Source organism: Parasteatoda tepidariorum, chromosome 1 (assembly GCF_982258835.1).
Source record: "Parasteatoda tepidariorum strain Cologne lab strain chromosome 1, Ptep-v5.0, whole genome shotgun sequence".
Taxonomy (NCBI): Eukaryota; Metazoa; Arthropoda; class Arachnida; order Araneae; family Theridiidae; genus Parasteatoda; species Parasteatoda tepidariorum.
In genome coordinates this window covers 113,172,296-113,197,309 of record NC_141755.1, presented here as the reverse complement: position 1 = coordinate 113,197,309, position 25,014 = coordinate 113,172,296, and the positions used below count along the sequence as shown (strand labels likewise).

At 29.3% G+C, this 25,014-nt stretch overlaps 1 protein-coding gene across 1 annotated transcript; it reads right to left on the bottom strand.

The window, feature by feature from the left end:
- Window positions 1–1,397: 1,397 nt before the first annotated feature.
- LOC147816733 (52 kDa repressor of the inhibitor of the protein kinase-like) lies at window positions 1,398–3,132 on the bottom strand. The gene is made up of 3 exons (XM_087157285.1): window positions 2,890–3,132; window positions 2,305–2,717; window positions 1,398–2,220 (listed from the first exon to the last, which is right to left on the bottom strand). The coding sequence occupies exons 1-3, from the start codon at window positions 3,130–3,132 to the stop codon at window positions 1,398–1,400; spliced, it is 1,479 nt and encodes a 492-aa protein (XP_087013411.1).
- Between the last annotated feature and the right edge of the window lie 21,882 nt (window positions 3,133–25,014).

The window sequence follows — 25,014 nt, the reverse complement described above, 5'->3', positions numbered from 1 at the left end:
GGTACTGCGCTTTTTAAATGAATCAAATATGACGTTAGCGTTTTCGACAATCAAGCTGATGATTTACAGAGGTTTCTGCACAAAAATCTGAAAGGAGTTTTCCATTTAGGTAGATGTTCATAATTGCGTTTAACGCTTCTTGTTTAAGACCAGTACGTAATATCTTTCTTTTTTTTTTTTTTTTTTTTTTTGTAAGTTCATTGCTGAAAAGTCCCTTGCAACCGCTGCCGTACGGGAGACAGAGAAAACATCAATTCAACCATGCGCAGTATGTTGCTGTATTTCTAGATTAGAGGATCATTTTAGAAGTGAGGCGCTAGACTCTTGTAAGATAAAAAAAAATTGAAAATGTATCACCAACATTAACGGGAAAATGGCCGTCCGCGCGGACGTCGGATTCGAGAAAATCGTTGTCCGCTGGGAATTTTTGACCGCCGAGGACGGGCGGACGGGTGGTTTTTCGAGCCCTGGAAGGAATTATTTTGAAAAAGGGTTTTCTTCAATGGATCCAAATTAAAGTAGACCCTTTTTTAATTTTTTTTTATTTCCAGTGGCAGAGAGCTTGACATAAAGGCGGAAAAAGACATGAATAAAAAAAAGTCATTGTCTCATTCGGCCTCGAGCCTCCAACTTTTGGAAGCAGTATGTGTCCTTACATCTCGATAAAATCGAGAAGACACTCTGTTCTTAATAAGTCGCTTCATAGTACAAAAAGGAACGTTATTATTCTTGAGCTGCAACACCTCAGTGCGTCTGCCCGCTCATTTCTACTAAGCAGTCCAGTATATCCCTAGAAGATGGGAAGAGTGTGGAGCTTATGGACTGGATAGCAACTCTGGAGTAAGATAAGATAACAGCATTTTGAAATTTATCACTAAGAACAACCAATTGCTGAAGAGCCATGCGAATAGCTGAAACCTCCCCATCAAATGCGGTTCGGAAACTTCCGATTGGGGCATAAATAGTTCGTTAAAGACACCCGCTCTAGCATTAGGTTGGTTATTTGAAAAAGAGCCATCAGTATAAACCCGCAGCCATTCAGGTTCTGCGAATCTGTTATTTAGAGTCTCCAGAGCAAGGGAGAGAAGAACTTCAGGAGCGGTACCGCATCAGGAGTTGCAGGTCCAGATACTTCCTAATCTCATGGACTAGTAGTGGATTACTTGGCTTCATAACTTTATCCACTGTTACAGGATGTTGAAGAGCATCTGTGAACAGTGGCGTAGTTTTGATGAATGTTCGGGGGGGGGTATCTACTTTTGACACACACATACAAATTATATATATATATATATATATATATATATATATATATATATATTCCTATCAGGCAATATCTCGTTTCAATAAATTATAAGATGCATATAAAGCAAAATCATTAAAATATATAAATATTATCAAGTACTAGTATATGGTACATATATTTTAGCAAATAAATTGATAGGTGTTACAAAAAGATGTTTAGATTCTGAAAAGATGTTAATAACATTATTTATATCTACTTCAATTTCCCGATGTATGCTTAAATGAGCCAGTCCGTTCAAACGAGTTTCTTTTGTGGAGTTTCTCAAATATGATTTAATTCTTTTCAAAGTCGAAAAGCTGCGTTCTACACTGGCAACAGTAACAGGTAAGGTAGTTACTATTTTTAAGATGTTGTAGACGTGTGGAAATAAAAGTTCATCACAGAAGTTTATTGCGTCTATAAATGAATGGGGCCTTTCTGCGTCTGAAGGTTGAGTACAACGTTGCTTCCACAGTAAAACTTCCTTAACAATAATATTAGCAGCTGCAACGTCTGATATGTCCGGCCATGTCGTTAAAATTTCTTCCAAACACCCTTCAATTTGTTTTTCACTCAATTTTACTACTGAAACGGGTAAAATGTTTTGAATACTTGTGAGTACTTTTCGATGGGCAGCAAATCTTATATTTAATTGGCAAATAATGTGGTCTAAAGCAGGAATAAATATCAATTTCCTGTAATAATCTTCGGGAGAACATGCAGGATAATTTCCTCTATTCCTCTGTTTTGCTGAAAGGCGGGGAATTTTGAGCTCTTCTCCAACTTCGTCAGCAAATTCAGTCGCATTTTCAAATAAAGATTTAAATTTTGATTCGGCGTTTTCACGTGCACTCTTAAACAGGTTTATTAAATCATCTGCCATATCCACAGCGAATACTAAATCAACCTTTACTCCTTGTAAGTATGTTGATAGCCTGTGAGTAAAGGAAAAAAGCTCATGGATCACTATCAAAGAAATAATAAAATTCCCACCTTTTAAAGACTATAACAAAATGTACGCTTTCTTTGAAGACTCGTTGTCTCCTGATTCCTGAATTTTTTCCTGAGAGTAAAATATTGGAATAAAAAGTTCTTTGAACGTAATAACTGCATCAAGTCTTTCTGTCCACCTCGTCTCACACAATTTCGTTAAACGTTGCTTTTTAACCTCATTATTTATTTCATTAATTTCATTTCGTAAAATGGCTTCCCTTTTGCATGAATGCCTGAAAAAGTAAATCACTTCTTTTATAACGCCTACGGCATTCCTCAAATAGGAATTAGCACATGTATCGCTTAAAGCTAAGTTAAGAGAATGGCTTGCACAATGAACGTATAAAGCTTGTGGATACATCTCCTTAATACGAGCTGCACACCCTTGCAACTTTCCGCTCATTGAAGACGCACCATCATATCCTTGACCTTTTAAAAACTTCAAATTTAAATTTAATTCTTTGCAAGTATTGATTAATTTATTTGATAATCCTCTTCCAGTGACGTCATCAACTTGCACAAAAGTCAAAAAGTCTTCTCTCAAAACTAGTCCTTGCTCGGTTTTTTTCTAAATATCGGGCACACAGTGATAATTGTTCAACCCCGCTAACGTCTGGAGTTTCATCAGCTAATATGCTGAAGCATTCAGACTTGTTGATCTTAACAACAAGCTCTTTTAAAATAGTCCTTCCACAAATTTCAATGAGCTCATTTTGGATTTGAGGACTTACGTAGCGGCTTTTAGAAGCGGCTTCCTTTCGAGCAAAATGCTGCCTTAGACTTTCATCCCCCGCTGCCATTCGAAAGCGCAGTAGAGATCTAAAATTTTCATCATTGTGGCATGGAGCTTTCATCGTTATCGGTCCGGAGTCACAATGACCACGGCAAGCTAATTCTTGTTTGCCTATTAAAATTATAGTTTCGATGATTGATGTTAACACTTTTCTATTTTCTTTAATTGTGACTTGTTTCGCAGTGTCAAGTTGAAGATGTACGTTAGGAATTTTATTTTCATTAATGCTTATAAAATGTTGCCTAGACACGCATGCATTTTTGTGATAGTCTAAATTTTGATGATAATTAAACTTCTCTTTAGCGTTTTTCCATTTATTAAAAGGCTTTTTCACAAGAGAATTTGGTACTGTATGGCTCCCCTTACCTACTTCTTCACTACAGAAGAAAAAACAATATCAACAAAATGCACCGTCCAAATTTCCTGAATATTCTAACCAAGGGAATTCTAACAGCCATTTTCTTTGAAATTTTAATTTTCTTTTTCCACTAGTAGGAAACTTAAATGATTCATTTGGCATACAACGATTTTTTAAAATTTCCCATTTTTCTTCATCAGTGTATTTTTTATTATGCTCTAAACGCGAAATATCTTTTTACATCGGATCACTTCCACTTTCGATAACTGATTCATTTAAAACTGCAATGAAAATTATGTTTTTAATGAAAATGTGAAACAAAGGAAAGTTTTAAAAATTAAAGCAAATTTGAAACTTGAAAATATAAAAAAAACTTTCAGTATTGAATAAGAAAAGCCGTTCATACGATTCGCATTTAAAATTGCTAACAAAGTAAATAATCACCTCAAAAACGAATTGGGCAAAGCTGTTAGAAACGGAAAAAAGAAGCACTATTTATGTATACGTTTGAAAAAAAAAACGATTTGTAACGCTTATAATTTGGAAAAAATATTTGATGGGTAAAAAAAATGTTTATAATTTTGTTTCAACTCGATATTTAAGTGTATAATTGAAGGAATCTAGAATAGAACTATACATATTTATAAGAATAATTGAAATGTAAAAAAAAATATTCTGAAAGATAATTCTTTCAAATATGTAAATGTTTATTATAAACGATTATTCAATTATTTTATATCTTTCGGCATGTCCAATATGAAATAATTTTAAATCAAGCAAATAGAACAGAATCAAGTGTAATAAAATAATTTAAAGTCAACAAAAAAAATATTATTTTTATTTTGCTTTTCTTTATGCTGAGGAAATTAAAATTTATAATAATGAAAATTCTCTTTTCAAGAAAATACGTTATTAGCAAAAATCAGAAGAAAGTTAAACTGGAATAATAAAATTTGACAAAAAAATATTGCTCATCTGCTGTTTTTGAGTTATTTCCTGAACTCGAACAACATTCCATATTAGTGAAACAATCGTTTATCGAAACGGAGTCAATATCTTTGTCATTATTTGTTTCAATTCTCGGCCTTTTAATTAGCCAACGATCCATGATTATAATCGAAAGAATCAATCACTAACATAAACTAAAATTCTTTTTTCCCATCTCTTTTATTTTTACCCCCTAACGCTGGAGATTGGTTGAGACAGCGGCCTTGAAATTGATCTCGTCAGCAATATTACTCGCGTGGTCACGTGTAAAATGAAAAAGAAACTAACAATTGTTTTTTGCATAGATGAAGAATATTGATACTATTTTTATATTTATTATTAATTTTTATTTTTATTATTAATTTTTATTTCTTTATTTAAAAAAACACTTGTAAATTAAATTGTATTTATTTTTATAGAGTTGTTCATTTTGATTAAACAAGTTACGAATAACTACGCCACTGTCTGTCAAGCCATGGACTATTTGGACAAAACCATTTTGGGTTTTAAGATTTTGAGGAGAATTTCGATAGTTCAACCAAAAAGTATCATTAAGGTGGGGGATTTTCATAAAGAATTAAAGCTTTCTCCTCGAATACAACCTCCAGTGGTTTAATATTTGTGAGTAGTAACATGGAATCGATGGGTGTACTTTTAACTGCACCAGTAATGAGTCTGAGGGTCTTTTTAAAAATGACCGATTCAATTTTAGGCTTAAACTACATTAAAATTTAGAAATTTTAAACTGAACTGTCTGTATAATTTTTCAGAGTGTTTTCCTATTACCATTAAAAGAGGTGCTATTAAATGTTGAGTTATTACAGAACAAATAAAACTGAATTACTATACACAATTTCAATTTTATAATTACATCAATATAATCCGAAATTGAGAATTCTGGGAAACAAAACTTGTTAACATTTAAGAGTTTTTTTTTTTTTTTTTTTTTTAATGGCGGGCACTTGGAGCCATTGTCCATTGGCCATAGAAAGTGCCAGAACTGCTAATTCTCTTTTCGTTACCCAGTGGGCACCTGTGGCGAAGCCACGGCGGTGGAACAGCGTCGCCCACGTCACACTACCACAACCCGTTTATAGGGCGGGTCACATTCACACACAAAGGAGAAAGGACATAGAACACAGATAGAGGGAAAGAAACATCCATGCCTTGCCCGGGATTCGAACCCAGAACCTTTCTGATGCAAGGACAGTTCCTTGCCCCCTACACAGACTGGTCGGCTGTGTAATAAATTTGATTTGTAATAATTAAACATAATTTCTTAAACCTTTAAAGTAATAAGTAATACATTTTTTCATGTCTGCAAAAGGTGACTAAAACCATAAAATAAAGAACTTCGTCGCAGCTTAAAAAAAAAAAAAAAAAGAAATTACTGAATGTAATGATATTAAATTAGCTTTTCACACTCAAGTATTTGTTTACTCCATTTCTGCTTTTTTGAAATTAGTTACTAAGTACTTTTTTCATGTTTTCATCTAACTCTCTATAAAATTTGAATTTCAAAAACTAAAATAGACTTTACCCGCAGATGTCCCGCAGTGGACTGATCGTTAAGACACGGTTCCCAGCAGATCACCGAAGTCAAGCATCACTGGCTACGGTCAGTGTGCGGGTGGGTGACCACTTGGATCAGTCTGCGTAGGGACCGAGGGTGTGCGGTATGGGTCCTCGTTAAACTGTGCTACCGTAAAGTGCTCGACTTCGCGCAGGTCGTCGGGCTACCGAAGCGGGGGTGCCATCCCTTCCGCAGAGGATCAAAATTGTGATGGCATGTCTTCGGATCATCCTCCGGGATGTTTCCCAGACCGTCGCCAATAGCCCATTGTGCAGCTCTAGTGCGACGTAAAGTAACAACAACAAGACTTTGCAGACAAGTAAGCTACAAGTTTAAAAATATCTTCCACGCAAGTGTTCTAAAATAACATTCAGTTCAATACCTAAGTTAGAAAAAATAGCTTTTAAACTTACACATTTTTTAGAAAAAAAAAAGCATGTAGATGTTTGCCCGGGGGTGGCTATGTGGCCTGGACTGTAACTAATAAAAAATTGTTAAGACTAATTTTTTTTTTTACAGCACTTTATGTAAACAGTTATTGTACAAACTAAAGAATATATTTTAGAAATGCAATACGAAGAAGACAGTTTGTCATATTTTATCTTATGCTTTTTATGTTTATCATAAATATTTTTGTCACAATGAATTATCTTAATATGGTATTTTTCTAAACTATTTACATCATTCATCACAAGGAGTAAGAATTTTTGTCTTCTGGTTTTACATTTTTGAGAGTATCTAAAAAGAAATAAGTTACTATTCTTATTTTTACTGTTCATTGGTTTTATCCCTTTGTAGCTTAATGAGAATTTTTTGTTTTAAGGGATCACCACACAAGGATCTTTTCTAGTAAGTGCCCCTCTGACTGTCATGTTTTTTACATATATTAGTGCCAAAAAAGCAGCTATTAGAGAAAATTAATCTTCTTTAGAAGGAAGTGCTGTACACTATAGCAAAACTAGTGGAAAAGCGAAATCATATAAATGTAATTACCTTTTTTTTTATAAAATACCTCTTTTAATAACCTGGGAAATTATAAGTAGAATAGTTTCTAAATAACAAGTTTGTAGGAGTTATTTTTTTTAGACTTTTACTACCCTAACCTGTTATTATTATAACCATTCAGATGAATTGATCCCAAACAATATCTGGACCAAATTAACAATTAGGTTAAAAGTTATTTCATGATGAGAAACAAAATTTATTAAAAGCTTATTGGTTTAAAGAAAACGAAAAACAAAAGTTTTATCTTAACTCTAAGAGCACTTTTAATACCTGTTTGCAAAAGATAATTGAACAGAAATGTTTCATTACAAAATGAAAAAATATGAAATGAAGCACCACCTTCACAAGAAAAAAAAAAACAATTAACAATTACTAATAGCTTCTTACCAACTGTCATGCAATTTTTTTTATTTAAAATAAGTTAACAACTAGCTGTGATTGCACCTTAGTTCTTTGTTCAGGGTTGCCACAGGCGACTAAAATGCAACTATTTTCAGCATGAGGCGACTATGGTAACCTTTTTTTGCCTAAAAAGGCTAAAAAAGCAACTATTTTTCAGGAAAAGGAGACTTTTCTGTACTCCTAGCAATTTAAGCATAAATTGGGTTGAAAACCTGCAGCCCGCGAAATCTTCTGAACACACTGAATTTCTTTTCTTAAAAAATAAAAAAATTTAAAATAAAATTTTAAAAAATTTAATAAATAAGTAAAAAATGAAAAATTTTAGATTTCAAATTTGAGTCATCACTTTTTAATGCGCTCAATTTGAACAGATTCTATCGTAAGTCTATTTCGTTTCTCGATCGCCTTTTCAACTGTTTTTGTTACAAAATTCTGCACGATTTTAAAAAACCCAATTTTTATTACGATATTACAATGCATGAATTTTCAATTTGAGTAATCACTTTTCTCAATTATTGATAAAAGGGAAAATTTCTTAGAATAAGTGTGTTTTTTTTAATGAAAAAGTATTTTTTGAATGAATTCTAGTAGTTAAAAGTATTTAATTTTCTGCAAAGATGCTAATTTTTTTTAAATAAAAATTTAGTGCTAGAACACTAACGTTTATATAAAAATTATCATATTTGCCACCAACTTGACTAAATGGATTATGGTATATGGCAATTAAGTCATTTAATAAAATTTTTGTTCTTATTTAGGCAACTATTTTCACAGTTTTCGGCAACTATTTTCATGCTCTAGGCTTTTAAAAGCAACTATTTTGTTTATTTTCGTTCTGTGGCAACCCTGTTTGTTCCATAAGCTTGAGGCAACTTGAATTATGTGATACCAATTTTTATTTCAATGTCAAATAGCATTTCATATTCGATAATTAAAAGTTGAAGTAGCATAAATCTTTCATTGTTTCACTTGTTAAAGATTTATTTTGTAATGAGAGATTTATTTTGTAATGTATATGTTTTGTTAAAACATACTTATATAATTAAAAATTATTATTATTTCAGAGATGTTTCTTCCTCTAAGGAGAGAAGCTCAAAGCCATAAGAAATCTATATTCTGCTTCAGCAAAGGAAAGTAGATTAGTTGTGAGTTGAAAATATAACTAGTGTCATCAAACGATTCTAGGTAATTACAGAATTTTTTTTATGTGAGAATACCAATCATTTTTTTAAATTAAAAATTTTATCTGTATAGCTTTTACCATAGTTAAATAACCAATTATACTTTTTACTATGTTAATGTTTTCTTCTTGTGACTTAAAAAAAAATTTAATTACTGCAGTAATATTAACCTCCAAAAAGACCAGTGGTGTTGCAATTTACATTTCCGAAAGTATTTTTATTTTTATGAGATAAAATGCTGTTTATTTAAAAAAAATGATGACAGATACTTACAGGCAATTTTCAATGTTTTAACTTTTAGCATTTTAGTTTTCTTTGCACATGGACATGATTTGGCTTCTAAAATTTCCCCCTCACTATAAATTGCTTCCTTTAATTTTTTATTGTAGTTTATGCTTTTTCTTGTTTCATCATTTTGCCTTGTAAGTTTTCACCATTTACATGTTGTATTGTTGTCCTAAACTACATTTGTGTGTACTGAAAATTTTCAGAAAATATATTAATTCTTATGTAATGTAAAGCTATGTAAATTTTTTCCTATTAATTATTAAGCACAAAAACGTGAGTCCCTATTCTAAAATATTAAATTTTCATATGACAATATAGGAAAGGATTGACAACAATGGCTTATTTTTCATTTATTTATTTATCATTATATTATCATTATCTTATAATTTATCTTTGTGTTTCTTAACATAATTTATGGTTTGTTTTTTCAAGAAGAGAAGTTTTTACATATGCCTTTTTATTAAAAATCAATTGATTAAGAAAATTTTTCTTTTTATTAACCATTTTTACAATCATCAAAGGAAATTACTATAATCATTTTATATATTCATTTAATGATATATAAAGCTCAATTATAAAGCTTAAGTTGATTAGCTCAACATGTTGAAGGTTTGAGTATAGGCTTCTTCTATGCAAATATTATACTTTTGATAAGATTTCCAAGCTTAGAAACTGCCATGTTCAGCTTTTCAGTTATGCTTTTGAGCCTTGGTGCAATCATTTTTTACTTTATAGGCGATAGTACTAACATAACTTATGTTATTTAAACTGTGTACTCCAATTTGGTTCTTGATCATTTTGATTACTCGCTAATTTAATCTAGATCCTTAATTATACTTAGTTTCGCTTGAATGATTTTACAAGAATTATCTCTCTTTTCTTTTTAAGTATAACAATGTGTAAGATTTCCTTTATCTTTGAATGAACGCAATATTCCAAGACCTTTTCATAAGATTGTGTCTGAATCTTTTCTTTCTGCCTAACCTAGGCATAGAAAACTTGTGCTCAACTCTCTCTTATACCGATTTTTTACTATGCATTTTTATCATTTACATTTTTATCATTCAATTTTCAACATAGATTTAAACAATAGTAATTATAAAAACTAGTTAGATTCTTGATAAATTTGAGAACTAAATGATTTTCTTTTTACCCTTTAACTTGTCATTTTTTTCCTCTAAGTTCTAAGTTTGTAATTCTGTGATAAAATTTCTCTCAATATTACAGAATTAGAACATGTTTTGTATACTACATAATTAATGTGAAATACACATTACCTGCTACAAATATTTTTAGTAATTCATATAAATATTTATAAGATCAGTTCCACTAACTGGAAAGTGTTGTTAAGAATATTATTTGTTTTAGTGTTTTAAATAGATGTTTTTAATTTTTTGTATTAAAAAGATTTTTAACTTGCCTTAACTGATGCTAATTTGTTTTACTTAAGATTAATTCACTACTTTATTTTATCTAACTGTAAAATTTATGTAATACATTCAATAAATTATTTATTAAGTTGGTGTGAAGTTATATTTTTTAAATATGTGTTTTTACTATATTGATTAGAAGTTAATAAATATAGCTTTTATCCGTAAAAAAAACTTTCAATGTATCTTTATTAATTATTTCTTAATATACTTAAGTATGGATCTCAGGAACTTAAGGCACTTTAGTAATCTTTCTCTTTTTAATTTTTCTTTCTTTTAATTTTTGTAACAAACAGTAAAGCTGGTTTGATTACAGGAGGAATCTCAAAGGAGTTGAAAGATGATTGTTATAAATAGACCTGCAAATTTCAACCTCAAATTAGACCTGTTGTGGTGTTTATAACTCACACCTTCCTTTGTGTAGTTTCTCAGATTTGATAGCATTTTTTATTCATTTAAATATCAATTTGCAAACCGTGTCTGTGTTGTATACATATTTTAATTTCACTTTGATAAAAATTCTAAAAGTACATGTCAATTAGGCCTTATGAACACTGAATGGACGTGTGAAATATTAAAAAAAAAGAAATAATAATATCTCTGTAATACTTAAATTCATTCATCTAAAAATTAGTTCTTTAGGAAAAATTAGTTAGCTGTAGGAAACAGCTAGTTAGGCAGTTTTGGTATAAATAAAATCAATCATAGCATCTAACTTGAAAAAAAAAAGTTTTAATGTGTGTTCAGCAATTTTCAGTTAAATTATATTCTTTAGTCAGGCTACCAACCTTTATGTTTTTTAAATATATTTTATTGAGTGTTTGACAGTTAAAAATAGAAAGTTTCAGAATCTTGGTTAATTTTGCCAACATTGCTTAATATTGCATGTCTTGCCATAAAAAATTTGAACAAAATGGCTTTTCGTATTAACTTTTGAATTATTCATATGTAGTGGAGTTAAAAATAATTTTAAATTAAATTTACATGAACAAAGAATCTTACATTAAAACATAAAGTTTGCTACCACTATAAGAAATGTTTCCAAAATTGTGGAAAGTTGGCTACCCTGCTTTAATTATGCATCATTTTGCTTTTTTTTTTTTTGCAAAAGAAATAGGGTTTTTTAAAATTATATCAATTAAAAATGTACTTTTAATCCTATTTATTAGAAACTGCATGGAGAAATTGTTTTGTTGCTGTTTATTTTTGTGAAATATTTTCATGCATGACTTAATTAACCTGTTTTTATTGCAAAGATGTGGGAGTACCAATTACAACTAAATTAGCCCTCAGCTACAATGTCTTAGAGTATTGGCTTAAATTTTTATGGATTTTAATGTGAACCACTTACATATGCATGTCTGCATGGTGCTCAATGTTTTATTTATTTTTTTGAAAAATGATTTCTTCATTTTGCAGGTGCGATATTTAAATGACATAATCATATTTAACTGACTTAATTGAATCATAAAAACTGAGTGAGCTGTATTTTTCATGTTAGGTAGCAATATTTAAATAGTTATATAGTTATTCTATAAAAAAATTAAATTGATTACTTTTTTTTTTGCTTGTGTAAGAAATATTCAAAGTTTTCATTGCCTGTGCGACTAGTATTACCAATGATGATGTACACTAACATTTGCAAACCAGATCTTTTTAATTAATATATTAATGAATGATATAGTTATAATATCAAAAGGTAATGATATCAATATACTTTGCTTTTCGTTCTGTTTTTGTCAATGTAATTGTTTTTTCATCTTGGCATCAATTGTTTATATATATACATATATAAATATGCTACTGTGAATTACCGAAATCGGTGAATGGTGACTTTCACCGGTGAATATTGATAATCACATAGTTGGTAAATGTTCCAAATACATACTAGATCTAGTTAAGTGCTACTGTCTGTTATACTTTTGCCTGATACTCCGAATACTGATGTTTCTACTAATCGTTCCTTATCAGACATTATAATATTGAATAAATATAATAATATCAAAGAATAAATTAATATCAAATTGGATATAGAAAAATATTTCGGACATTCTCCAAAGTGACTATGTGATTGTTGATATCCACAGATAAAAGTGGACATTCTCTCGATTTCGGTCATTCACTGTATCATATGTATAGTTTTGCTTTTCTTCTTGCTTTTGTCCCTTTCCCTCTCTTCTTGTAAATATTCTGCCTACTTACAGGTTTTTCTTCAATATTTTTCCAATGATTTTATGATCATTCATTTCTATTTATTCTTCTGCATAAGAAAAATGTATTTAACAAAAGTCCTGCAACCGAAACATGTCACTCCCACAATACTTAATAACTATTATTAAAATATTGAATTATTTTTTTGTGTGTCAGTAATTCACTGTATCTTAATAAACTGTTTTTGAATACAAAATTTCACAACTTACAGTCATACTTAATTAAAAATTTTCTGTTGAGGTATAAATGTAATTTTTTGTTGTGGGTGTAACTATAAAAGTAAAGTTAAATAAATTTACCTTTTGTAACGAAAATTAATGAACACTTTTCTGCATAGCTGTAAGATTATTTATCTAAGTTCAGATATTTGCTGAATAATTTCCTCAGTTGCACAAGTCCATGAAACTTAAAGATTTTTGACACAGTCTTTTTCACACTGATATAGTGTCTCTTTATAAATTGAAATAAACAAGTTGATGACAAAAATTTCATTAAAATATGGAACAGTATGCACAGTTAACATGCTAAATTTCAACCATATTTAAGGAAATTTAAATTTACATGCTTATATCCTCTATCTTGTGGATAGAGCAACTTATGATATTTTTTAATGTTATATTTTTTTGTAATATATAATGATTTAAAGCATATTAACTGTACAAATATAAAGATACTATACATATATAAAGATTAAAGTGCTATATAGGTCTATCTTACCATCTCAAGTGTTTTCTGATAATTTTTTTGTTTCAGAAATATGATTGTGAGAGCTCATCATCTGAAGGTAAAATCGAATGAAGGTAGTTTTTAAAAATGATTCATAATTATGATTCTTTTTTTACTGACCTTTTATTTATTTTCATTTAAAAAATTTCTTTTTGTATTTAAAAACTTGTTTTATTTTCTTTTTTAAACAAAAGCTTATTTTTTAATATACATCATTAGCAGTTATTTTTTTCCCCAGTGCAATTGCTTGACCAATAGCATTAAAAATTGTTCAAAACCCAAAATAATTTTTTTTTCATACAGAATATTAAGATATGTGTCATTTACAAATCTGGTAATACTTCATATTCACCATGTAAACTTAACTGAACCAGCTGTTGTTATAAATCTTAAAATAAAATAAAAATTATTATAATTGTTTTCCAATAAATATTATTCATTTTTTGTAATGTGTAATATCAACGCATTTGCAGTTTTTACTTAAATGAACTTTTATTTAAACATAGAAAAGAGAGATTTTTAAATTGTAAAAATTTGCAATTGTTTAACTATATAACATTTAAAATTGTTGTCAATCCGCTACCTACTTTCTGTTAATTTTTTTTAATACATATATTTTTTAATCTTTTAATGAGATACTCTCAGCTAAATTACCTTTCTTTAAATGATATTATTATTTGTCATAACCAATAAATAGTTGCTTACTTTTTACTGATTTAACGCAACATTTTTTTTTATATTTTAGTTTTTATATATTTCAGTTTATTTTTGATACCTTTTAAATCTTTAATATTCTTTTGTAACTTACTTATATTTTTAGGTATATTTTGCATGACAAACTTTTTTCTTCTATTTTTGTATTAAATAAACTGACGATTGATTATATTTCTATCCATATCAACACTATTACTCAATATACTTGAACACTTTTGTCCAAAAAAAGTCCCTCCAGTCACCGTTTTTCACAATATATTATTTAGGTAACATTTTTCCTGTAAAGAAAAACTATCATATCCTACTAAAACTTGATTCAAATGATCATTTAAATGATAATGATAATTACAAGAAATTAAATACTTACAAAAAATTAGAAATGCCAATTTATTAATCAAACATTTATTATTTTGAATGCCTATAATTTTTTTATTCTCTATTTTTTCAGTTAATAATTCAAGCACCCATATTGACAAAACTTATTTAAAAAGCGCTAGTGAGACAGATTTTGGAAGATCCAAAAAGTCCATCTAGTCCCCAACTTCTTTTGACACCAAGTATAGAAAATATGTGTTCCTTTCAAATGGTAACTATATATGGTGATAAATTTAATTATTATCCTGTTTTTTAAGCTACTTGTAAACAACCTTTGACTGATTGAGTATTTGCGATGCCTGAAGGTTTTTTTTAAATCTATTTTACTCTCTGTCTCTTAAACTCTTTTTCTTTATTACTCAATGTGAAAGATGTATATTGAGGAGAAATGTCAATGCAAATTGGCTCAGAAGCAAAATGCTCTCCCTGTATAGATTATATAAATTGCGAACAAAGAATTGTAAGTTATTAATTTGTAACATAAGACCAAAAGAGTATATTGCATAGCTGTCAACTCTATTGGATTTAACATAATTACAAACATAGTACTAGCATAACTTGCGTTAATTTGAACTATGTAGGGTAAACCAACCAGTGAAGGAACATTTCATATATATTGATTAAAAATAAGAATTGGAAAGTTTTTCTTTAGATTGATTGGTAACAATAGCTTACTGCCAAACAATAGGAAGTCATCTAGCAATGTTTTGGATTACCTGGTCAAATAGGCTTCTCTGGAAAATTTTTGAATTTGTTATTATCTCTGCAACACCTTGTTTCGTTGTAAAAATTATAAGGTGAGTGTTTGTATTTATATATTTGAAGTGGAATTAATTGTATGTAATAGTCTTATTTTTCTAACTGTGAAAAAGAGAATTCAAAATATAATTATTGAAGTTACATTTTATTTTTTTTAAAGCACCATAACATAATCAAGTACTGAGATAAGGGAGTGTTTATTCACTGGATCACCAAACGATGAAAAACCAGTGAAGGAACAAGTGTTCCTTTATTGGGTTTTTCCCCAGTTGATGAAAATAAAAGAAATTTTTAATTTTCTTGTACTTTTAGTCATATTATACATCAAAATTCTTTTTTAAAGACAAAAACAGCCATGTTCCTTCACTGGGAATACTTCCAGTGATTGAACAGTAATGTGTGAAATATGATTTTACATGACTCTAGGATAAGTAATTCTGCTATATAGAGGACAACCGAAATTTTGTTAAAAATTGTATGAATAATTCCTGAAATAATATTAGTTCAAAATGTTAATTTAATAGCTTAATTTATGAAAAAAATATAATTTATGTTTATTAATAGGGTGTGTAGTTGCATCAAATGTTAGGCAACTTAATAAACTATGTTTACAAATCTAAAACTAATTAAATATAATCATAAAAATTTGAATAGAACATTTTTTCGCTGGCTTTTGCACCAAGCACTCCTAATAAGTTATCATTATAGAATAGCAACGTGATTATATGATTTATAAAAACTACTTTACTATGTTAGAATTTAGAAGCAAGCTCCTTAACGAAAAACAGAGTTAAACAGAAACGATACCCAATTTCTTCAGAAGCTTGAGAGGGAAATCCCTCAAGATATGTTGCAAATTTTTAACGCTGCATTGACTGAAGAGTCTAATATCGAAAATGTCCAAGAGCCTGTACTTTTTTTTAATATGGAAGAAGTACCTATTAAAAGAAGACCACTTGGTTCAGTCAAACTTAACTTAGGAACTGAAGCTAGTATTGATAATGAATGCATCTTAAATATCGAATTTGAAATGAGTCTTCATGCTGATCCTCTCTTAGTTGAAAAAAGAAATGATTCTATAAGTAAAATCAGTACTTCTAAAGATCCTCTAGATATAAGTCAACAAGAGATGGATTTCCCTCAAACTTCAAGACACCTTTCCCCCGTCTATTTTCGAGAAAGGCATTCTAGAATTGTTGCTGAAAAATCAGACGTTTGGAAGAACCATTCACATTAGTCAAATACTGATGATAAAAAGAAAGGTCAAACAAGAAGAAAAACGAATAAATTACCTTTTGCACTAACTTCAGAGAAATGGCAGACATTTCAAGAGGCTGAAAGATCTAAAAAAAAGTTAAAACGAGAGAATATGGAGAAGAAAAAGAAGGAAAAAATACTTAAAAAAGAAAAAAAAGCTTCACGAAATAAGAGGAAAAAGAGTAAACAAAAAGGTGATAAAATAATAATGATAATAAACAGCATCGGATGACACAATGATTTAGATCACACTGATTTTATTGACCGTCAAATTATAAGAAAGAATGTTTTTTTTTAATTTATTTTATATTTAACATCACTTTAATTTCTAGCTCATGATTACAGAAAAATGTTAGCATTTCACAAGTACTTGTATGTTATAATTTCATAAATAGTCTTGTTTTTATATATTTGTATGGCTAATAAATTCATAAAAGAGCATTAAAAAATAACCAGACCAAACCAAACCTAACCAAAGAGCATTAAAAAAAAAAAAAAATTAAGTGTTCCTTTACTGGGCAATTTTGTGTTCCTTCACTGGTAAGAGCTGTTCCTTCACTTGGTCTTCTTACTACTTGTTGTTTGAACCTCCAAAACTTTTAAACAATATTATGTAAGTTCTCTAAATTTTTTTTGCATAATTTGCAATTAGTTACAAATATGTTGACGCTGTCATTTAACTAAAATTACGAATTTTGAAATTATAATATGATTTTTTAAAAGGCAAGCAAAGCTTAAGTGTTCCTTCACTGGTTAGTTAACTCTACCCTAATTTGGTTCTGGATCATTTTTACTACTGGCTAAATTAATCTAGATGGTAATATAATAAATATCAGACTGTTCCAAAATTGTTTCTCCCTTTCTTCTTGTTCATTTGTGAGAATAATGAAATCAATTTTAAGATAATCTTATCATTTGTGTGTATGTGAACATCAGATAGCAGAAAGAAATACTGTTGTTATTTACTTTGTATAACAAAATAACTATAAATCAAATAAATAAGGATTTAAAAAGATTCTTATTTAACCATATAGCCTACCGAGTAATGACAGATTTACTTATCCAGGGCTGAATGTGCTCCGGAAAAAATCTGGATTTCCGGAGTTTTCGCTAACGGTGATCCGGAAGTTTCCGGAGATTGAAGGTCCAGACGTTTTAAAAAATCATTGATCACAGAAGTTTCCGGAAATCAAATTTTCAAAGGTGGAACTTAAAAACACAGTTTATTTTATTTGTTTGTAAGGGAGAGTCAGAGAGATACTTTATAAGCTTATATTCATGATTATTTATCAAATGATTTTTTATAAGTAAATAGTTATTATAATCATTAACTCAAGAAAGAAAGACATATTTGTAAATTTTAATTACTTCTCCAGGTCATCATAGGTATGTGTAAAATTTTAAATATATGTTAAGTAAACTAAGAAATATTGAGAAAAAGGGAAGAAAAAAAAACCTTGTTTAAATTGTTTTCTAACTTTTCAATTTAAACTTTTTTTTTCTTCTTTTTTTTTTTTAACTCAAGAAATTTTTCCGGAATTTTGACTTGGTCTCACAATCACCCCTGCTTATCTGAAAGTAAACAAATAATTTTTTAAATAAATAAAAGTTTACTTCTTGCTTGTTACTTTTGATCAAACTGCCAGACTCTACACAAAATAAAAATTAAAAGTAGGAGCGCACAATAATTTTTGATTAACTAGCCATAAAAACTTAAGAATACCATGTTGATGTTAATACGAAGCTGTAATTCTAAGAAGGAAGCTTGTTTTTAAATTTCATTTGAAAGTAAGATGAAGGTATTACTAATAAATAGTTTTTTTCACTCAGCAGCAGGTCTAATAGATATTAAAATATAAAAAAATAGAAAGAATTTAATGTGAATATGTTATGACAGACTTAATTTCAAAAAGTACAAAATAGTTGTTGTACCAAATTTATATCTTTTAAAGAAGGGTTAAAAAAAATATTTAAAATTTCAGAACTGAAAATTTCAGAACCCAAGAATTCATTTTAGTTTTACAAAGTTTGTAAATATCACAGATACTACTAAATAAAATTAATGTTTTAATGTAGTAGGCTGTTTGAAAAAACTTTTTAAATAATTGAACACTAGAGATTAGATGCTATTTACAAATTAGCATTTATTTAACATTGTAAAAATTTGATTTCGATATTGCTTACTTTTAATAAGTAACAATAGATTAAATAATCAGTTTTATGACATCTATCCTCACTAGCCCCATTAAATGGGGCTAATATGAACTAGAAGAACACCTTTAAAAAAAAATAATAATTAATAATTATTTGTATTGAAACCTAAGCTACACTGGTTATCATAAATTAAGGAAAAATCACAAAAATAGCGATAACTCTTTCAAAAGTAAGCCAAACCGTGCAAAATTTGCATATGTTGTCCACTAAGAGTAGCTGAGTAAAATTGCAATATGCAAATTAGTGGCGCTGCACTCGGCTTACGTCATCTGCCTGGAGCATAAAAGTCCAAGTTTGAGAGAAAGCACACAAATTTTACTGTGATTGCGACATTGAAAATCTGAGATAGCCAATTCGTAATAATGACCTCTAGGCATCATTTGCCTGAAGAACTACGATGGAGAGCCATCGGGAGACTAGAGGCAGGGCAGAGTCAATCAGAAGTGGCCAGATGGCTAAATGTGAGTCCATCTGTGGTTCATAGACTTTGGAGGCAATTTCAAACCACAGATTCGGCATCTAGGAGGTTCAGTCAAGGACGGCCAACTGTTACGACCAGTGCCGATGACCGATATTTGACATTAAGTGCACGCAGGAATAGAACCGCTACTCCGACACATCTTAGATCCTCTCTTGCTGCAGCCACCGGAAGGTTGGTGTCAACGTCAACTGTGCGCAGAAGGCTCCACGAAGGTGGTCTGTATGCGAGACGACCAGCCATTTGCGTGCCGCTCACATCACGCCATAGGAGAGACCGTTTGCAGTGGGCCCGACAACATGTCCACTGGACGTCAGATCAATGGAGGCCTGTTCTCTTTACGGATGAGTCCAGGTTTAGTCTAGAAAGTGACAGTAGACGTTATTTGATATGGAGAGAACCTGGGACCCGTTATCATCCATCAAACATCCGTGAAAGAGATGCATACGGAAGAGGCAGTGTCTGTGTTTGGGGAGGCATATCCTTAGGAGGGCGCACATACCTCCATGTCTTTCCAAGGGGAACCGTGAATGCTCAGGTTTATCGAGACAACATCCTTGATGCTTATGTGCGCCCATATGCCGGGGCAATTGGTGATTGCTTCCTGTTACAGGACGATAATGCAAGACCACACAGAGCTCGCATTGTTGATGATTATCTTCAACAGGAAACAATTACTCGCATGGAGTGGCCAGCTCGATCCCCGGACTTGAATCCTATCGAGCACGTTTGGGATGCTCTAGGGAGGCGTGTATCTGCCATCAATCCGCCCCCTCAGACCCTTGCCACGCTTGCAACTGCTTTACAAGAGCAATGGCTCTCACTTCCTATTGAACTGATAGACCGCATAATTGAAAGCATCACACATCGCTGTTTGTGCTGTATTGCTTCTAGAGGCAATCATATTCCATATTAAAGGTACTTTTTCTATTGCAAACCGATACTTCCAATTTGTTTATTTTATACATGTGCTAATTTCTATACTACTATTAATGTCTGATAATTTCTTTTTATGTTGTTTAATACCTTACTATGTGTTGTATATTGTGGGTAAGTTTCATAAAATTCCATGTGTAATTTCTTGAGTTATCGCGATTTTTGTGAATTTTCCTTAATTTATGATAACCAGTGTAGTTTGGATAAAAATTAAAGTTCAAACTAAACATTTTACATATATATATTTTGAAAAATATATCTTGTCCCATCACAGCTTCTAAGAATAGATAGGCGTTGATTGTTAAGAATATAATTTTTCTTTTAAAAGCATTATTAAATTTTTTTGTATAGATTTTTAAGTTTCTTTATATTCTTACTAACTTTAGTATATATTTTACAGTGGCAGCTATGTTGCAATAGCAACGTAGCAAAGAGTTCTTTAGGGCCCATTATTCTGAATAATATGCTCATGAACAATATTGGAGTATTCAATTTTTACTTTTTAAGATCTTGTCTTGTTTTTTATTATTATCTCTGTTATTTATGTACTCTCTCTATTACGTCATCTATGTTATTATGTCATCATTTTGAACAAATAAATAACCCATCCATTCTTTTTTTTTTAGGAATTTTTGTTTTGGCAATCAATTTAAACATATCTAAATTTAAAACTGACTGACAAAATTTTAAAAACTTTGGTTTAAACAGAGAACAAATTTTGAAAATCATCAATAAAAAAGCGAATTTTCATATATAAGCATAGTGGTATATGATATTTAAATCAATATTTTTTTTCAAAAACTGATAAACTGACTAACTTTTCATTATTTAAGTCAAATATCATGCATTGTAATTAGTAAGTTAAATTTGCAATTTCAAATCAATCATAACCCTTATTGTGACAGAACAGAAAAACGTTTCTTTTTTGTAAGAGCATTCTGTCTTCATTCTAAAAATAATTTTTTGAATAAATCTTCATGAAATTCTGTTAGAAAAAATTGTGCCTTATTTGAAATCATGTAAATTTTAAAAAAGGAAAAATTTTAATAAATATAAATTTCAAATGATACTGGATTTCCAATATAGCATTTTTTACTGTTTTTGAAATTGCTAATTTGTGATTTTGATCTCATTTTGATTAGGTGTATTCTACAAGATTCTTCCATTATTCTTAAGCATTTCTAGAATGCTGTTAGTTAAATTCTGGAGTGTTGTTAAGGTGCCTTAAAAGTATTAAAATTCTGCCCTAAGAGTATTTACATGTTAGATTTTTCTTTATATCCACTTTTGTTTCTCGTTCTTCTTGATATTTTATGACAGATTGTTTTATAATTTCTTACGAGACTTTAATTGTTAAGAACAAAACATTTTTTGTCAGCTGCTTTGATATGTTTTATGAAGCCATATATTTTAACTGAATAAATTTCAATTCTTCTGAGGCGCAGTTTCATTTGCAAGTTTTGCCTTGTGTTTCCTTTTTCAGTCATATTTCTGACACTTTATTATTCTTCATCAGAGTTGACATAATTTAAATCACCTGATTTTTTTTAAATAAAAATAATTTGTAATTGCTTACTTATAATTTTAATTAAACTTACAATTTTGAGTTGCGATTTTATTATAATTTTAATTTATAGTTTTATCAAATTTAAATTTTATTGAATTTTTTTAGAAAAAGAAATCCTGGATTTGTATAAAAATCTGCTTGAAAAAGTCAGGAGAAAATATTTTCTGAGTATGAACTCTGTGTGCTACTTCTAAATAGAAATGCTTAAATGTTCTGAGAATATAATAATATACTCTTCATTTTAAAAGGATATTTCGATTTTTATTAAATTATTTATGAATTTTCTTATTTATATATAATTTTATATCTAACAGAATGTAACTCTCCTGAACTATTTGAAATTGAACATCCCACTCTCTTGAACTAGCCGAGCTACAAGATCAAGAACTACATTTGTTGTACGTAAAATTTATTTTCCCTAGCTATTTGCACTTTCCCTAACTACTTGTATTCCCTCTCTTTATGTTTAGTTGTAATTTCTTTTCTTTGTTATATTTCATGCATTCAATTTTTTAGTAATAATTTGATAAAAAATACATCACTCTAATAAAATTTAAAAAAAAAAAAAAAAAAACTGATTATGAAACAAGTTTAAAGTAGTATGGAATGTTTGTATTAATGATTGAATTTTAAAATGCTTTTCGATAAATAAGTCCGTTTTATTAAATCAAGCTTTAAAGTAGCTTAAATTAAATGTTTTAAAGATGAAAAAAATTTGTTTTCTTGTTAAGGCATTTAGATTTTTTGTTGTTGCATTTAGAAAGATGTGTAACAAATTGCTATCTGCCACTTACTAACAAACAGAACAAAGCTACAGTTATGGTTTACACTTCTTGAAAAAATGAGTTACAGTTAAAAGAGGGAGAGGAGAAATTCAAATGAAAACTGTTTCTAAATTAAGGGAAGTAACTGAATGCCCATAATTCAATACACACAATCGTCACTCACTTTTTAATTATCACAGTTAAGAAAGTATGAAGATGCCTCAGAAGAGGTCAAAAGAAGTTCATATGAAAGAACATATTTAAAATAGTATATTTTGTTATTTTATTAAACAAAAATTAGGAGAGAATATTGTTGAACAATTTAAAAATCAGTCATGTTCTGCTTTGATTCAGAAATGATTGAAGATGCATCTTTAGATTTGTTTTGAGTTAAATTTGTTAGCCAATAACAAGCTGAAATGTCTGGATGAAGCATTCTCGTAGCATTGAAAGTTTTGCAAACTTTTATTAACTTCCAAACATTGTTGTATCTTTGTTTTCAAATTCTGCTCATGAAACTACAATATGCTAATATTTAAAGATATTCTGAAAATTTAAAAAGTGTAGAGTATGTTTAATCAATATGTCAAGTGTAAATTGTGCTACTAGATTTCAAGACAGAACATCACTCAGTAAGATATAGTTAGCAAAACCCAACTAAAAACTTAGTCAGGGGAACTACCCACCTGGAAAGCCTGGAATTATCAGGGACTTTTTTTATACTGGAAAATTCAGGGAATTTTAAAGAAAAGCTGGAATTTTCTCTTATATATATTTTTTTAATTTTAATAATTTAAATCATTTTACTATCCATTATAAACTCACTCTTTTAGACAGTGTTGCTAAATGAATGAATAAACCTTTGACATCATTGGAGACTATGGAAATGTACATTTTAGAATGGTCAAAGATTTTGAAAGAAGAGGTTAGGATATTTGCTTCTAATTATAAAAAGTAGGTTTTCTTTTTTCTTCTAGTCTGTGGGCTGAATTCATTTATTGTTCTAGTTTGTTCTAGTGCTTTTGGGTAGTTTTTTTTTTTTTTTTGACAAATGTTTTAATATTTTTTACCTAATAAAATTCTCCAAAAATTCCTTGGTTATAACTTAGTAGCAAAAGATTTTAGATTGCACTAGCTTTTGTACTCTCATCCAATGAAATAGGTGAATTATTTTTTCTCAGCAAATCCGACCAATCACACATTTTCTTGCAATCACTAACAGCAATGTTTGACGATAGATCGTTTCAATTGTTGCATTAATTCTCATTTTCTTAATTTCATATAAGCCCCTTATATTTTAATTATAAATAGGTTCTTTTCAGTAGCAACTATATGGTAAATATTTGATTTTTGATTCAAAATACGAAATGTGTAGTAATTACAATGTTGAACGTTTGTAAATGTTGTTTGCAATCTAGAGATATTTCTGAAACTGTTTCTCTTTTTACCTTAAAAATCTGGCAAAGACTGAGAAAAAAGCATGTTCAATGATGTATAAACATAAAATCTAAAAAGGTTTTATTCATGTGCACATGACGTTGCTTTTTTTTACCATTATTAATTATAGTTAGTTTTTTCTTTTAATGTCATGTTATCATACACCTAGTTCTCTTCAAATATACTTTATTGGGTTTAAGTTTGGCAATTGAGGTGGTGGGCTAAAAGCTTGTGGTTAATTATTGAGACATTGGGCACAAATGATGAGAGACATTTGCTTATGATAGCAATTTTAATTAAAAACAAAGTTTCCAATATCCAAATTTTTGGCTGATAATTGTAAATGTGATTTAAAATATTTAAATAAATAGGTTGATTCATTATGCCATCAAAAATAACTAATTACCTTATCCTTATGTTGATATGCATCAACATACAAAGACACCACCACCATGCTTAACTGTTCCAACTGAGTTCTTTGGATAAAGTTCCTCATTTTTTCTGCTTCATAATGCACATCAAAACCCAATGTGTTAAATTTGTTTCCATTAGCCGATAAAACATTATTACTATATTAGAATCTATTTATCATTGATTTTGCAAAGTAAAGCCTCATCAAAAATGAAATTTAAGCAGAATATTTTTATAAAATTTTGCAGAGATTTTTGCAACTTTCATATGGGAATTTATAAATTTTTACAAATTTTATAATTTTAATCTCAGATCACGTTGATATGAAGTCTTTTAAGCATTTTATCACATATTGCACAATGGAATGGGACAAAATAGTCTAATTCAGCAATATTCATTACTGATTTACCTCTTATAATGACAAATAATCATCTTTTAAATGTTGTCTGTTGTATAATTATGACTACGAGCCATTTTTAAATGATAGATGAAAATATTATGGAATTAGCCAGCAAAAATTAAAATATAATTTTGCAAACATAAGTTTGATACTAAATTACAAATAAATGAGTAAATTAAATTAAATGAAAAAATTAAATTAATAGACAATAATTCTGAAATCTAAAAGCATTTAAGTGTACAATGATTGTAAAGTAAAATTTTTGTTATTTTTTTTATTGATTTCTTAAAAATAAACTTTTACTTTATTTTTAAAATATTCCATGATGTTTTGCTAAAAAAAGATTATACATCTTATTATTAAATACCCATTCTGAAATATTCATTTTAATTAATGAAAAAAGCCTTATTTCAATAAAAGTCATAAGTATATGACACTTTTGGAAGCCACTGTAAAAATAAAAATTTTTT

Coding starts and splice junctions, on each gene's coding strand:
- LOC147816733 (XM_087157285.1), bottom strand. CDS start 3,132: ATGAAAGCTCCATGCCACAATGATGAAAATTTTAGATCTCTACTGCGC. Junction 2,718..2,889: donor TAGCTGATGAAACTCCAGAC/GTTAGCGGGGTT, acceptor TTAAATTTGAAG/TTTTTAAAAGGTCAAGGATA. Junction 2,221..2,304: donor AACGAGTCTTCAAAGAAAGC/GTACATTTTGTT, acceptor CTTTACTCACAG/GCTATCAACATACTTACAAG.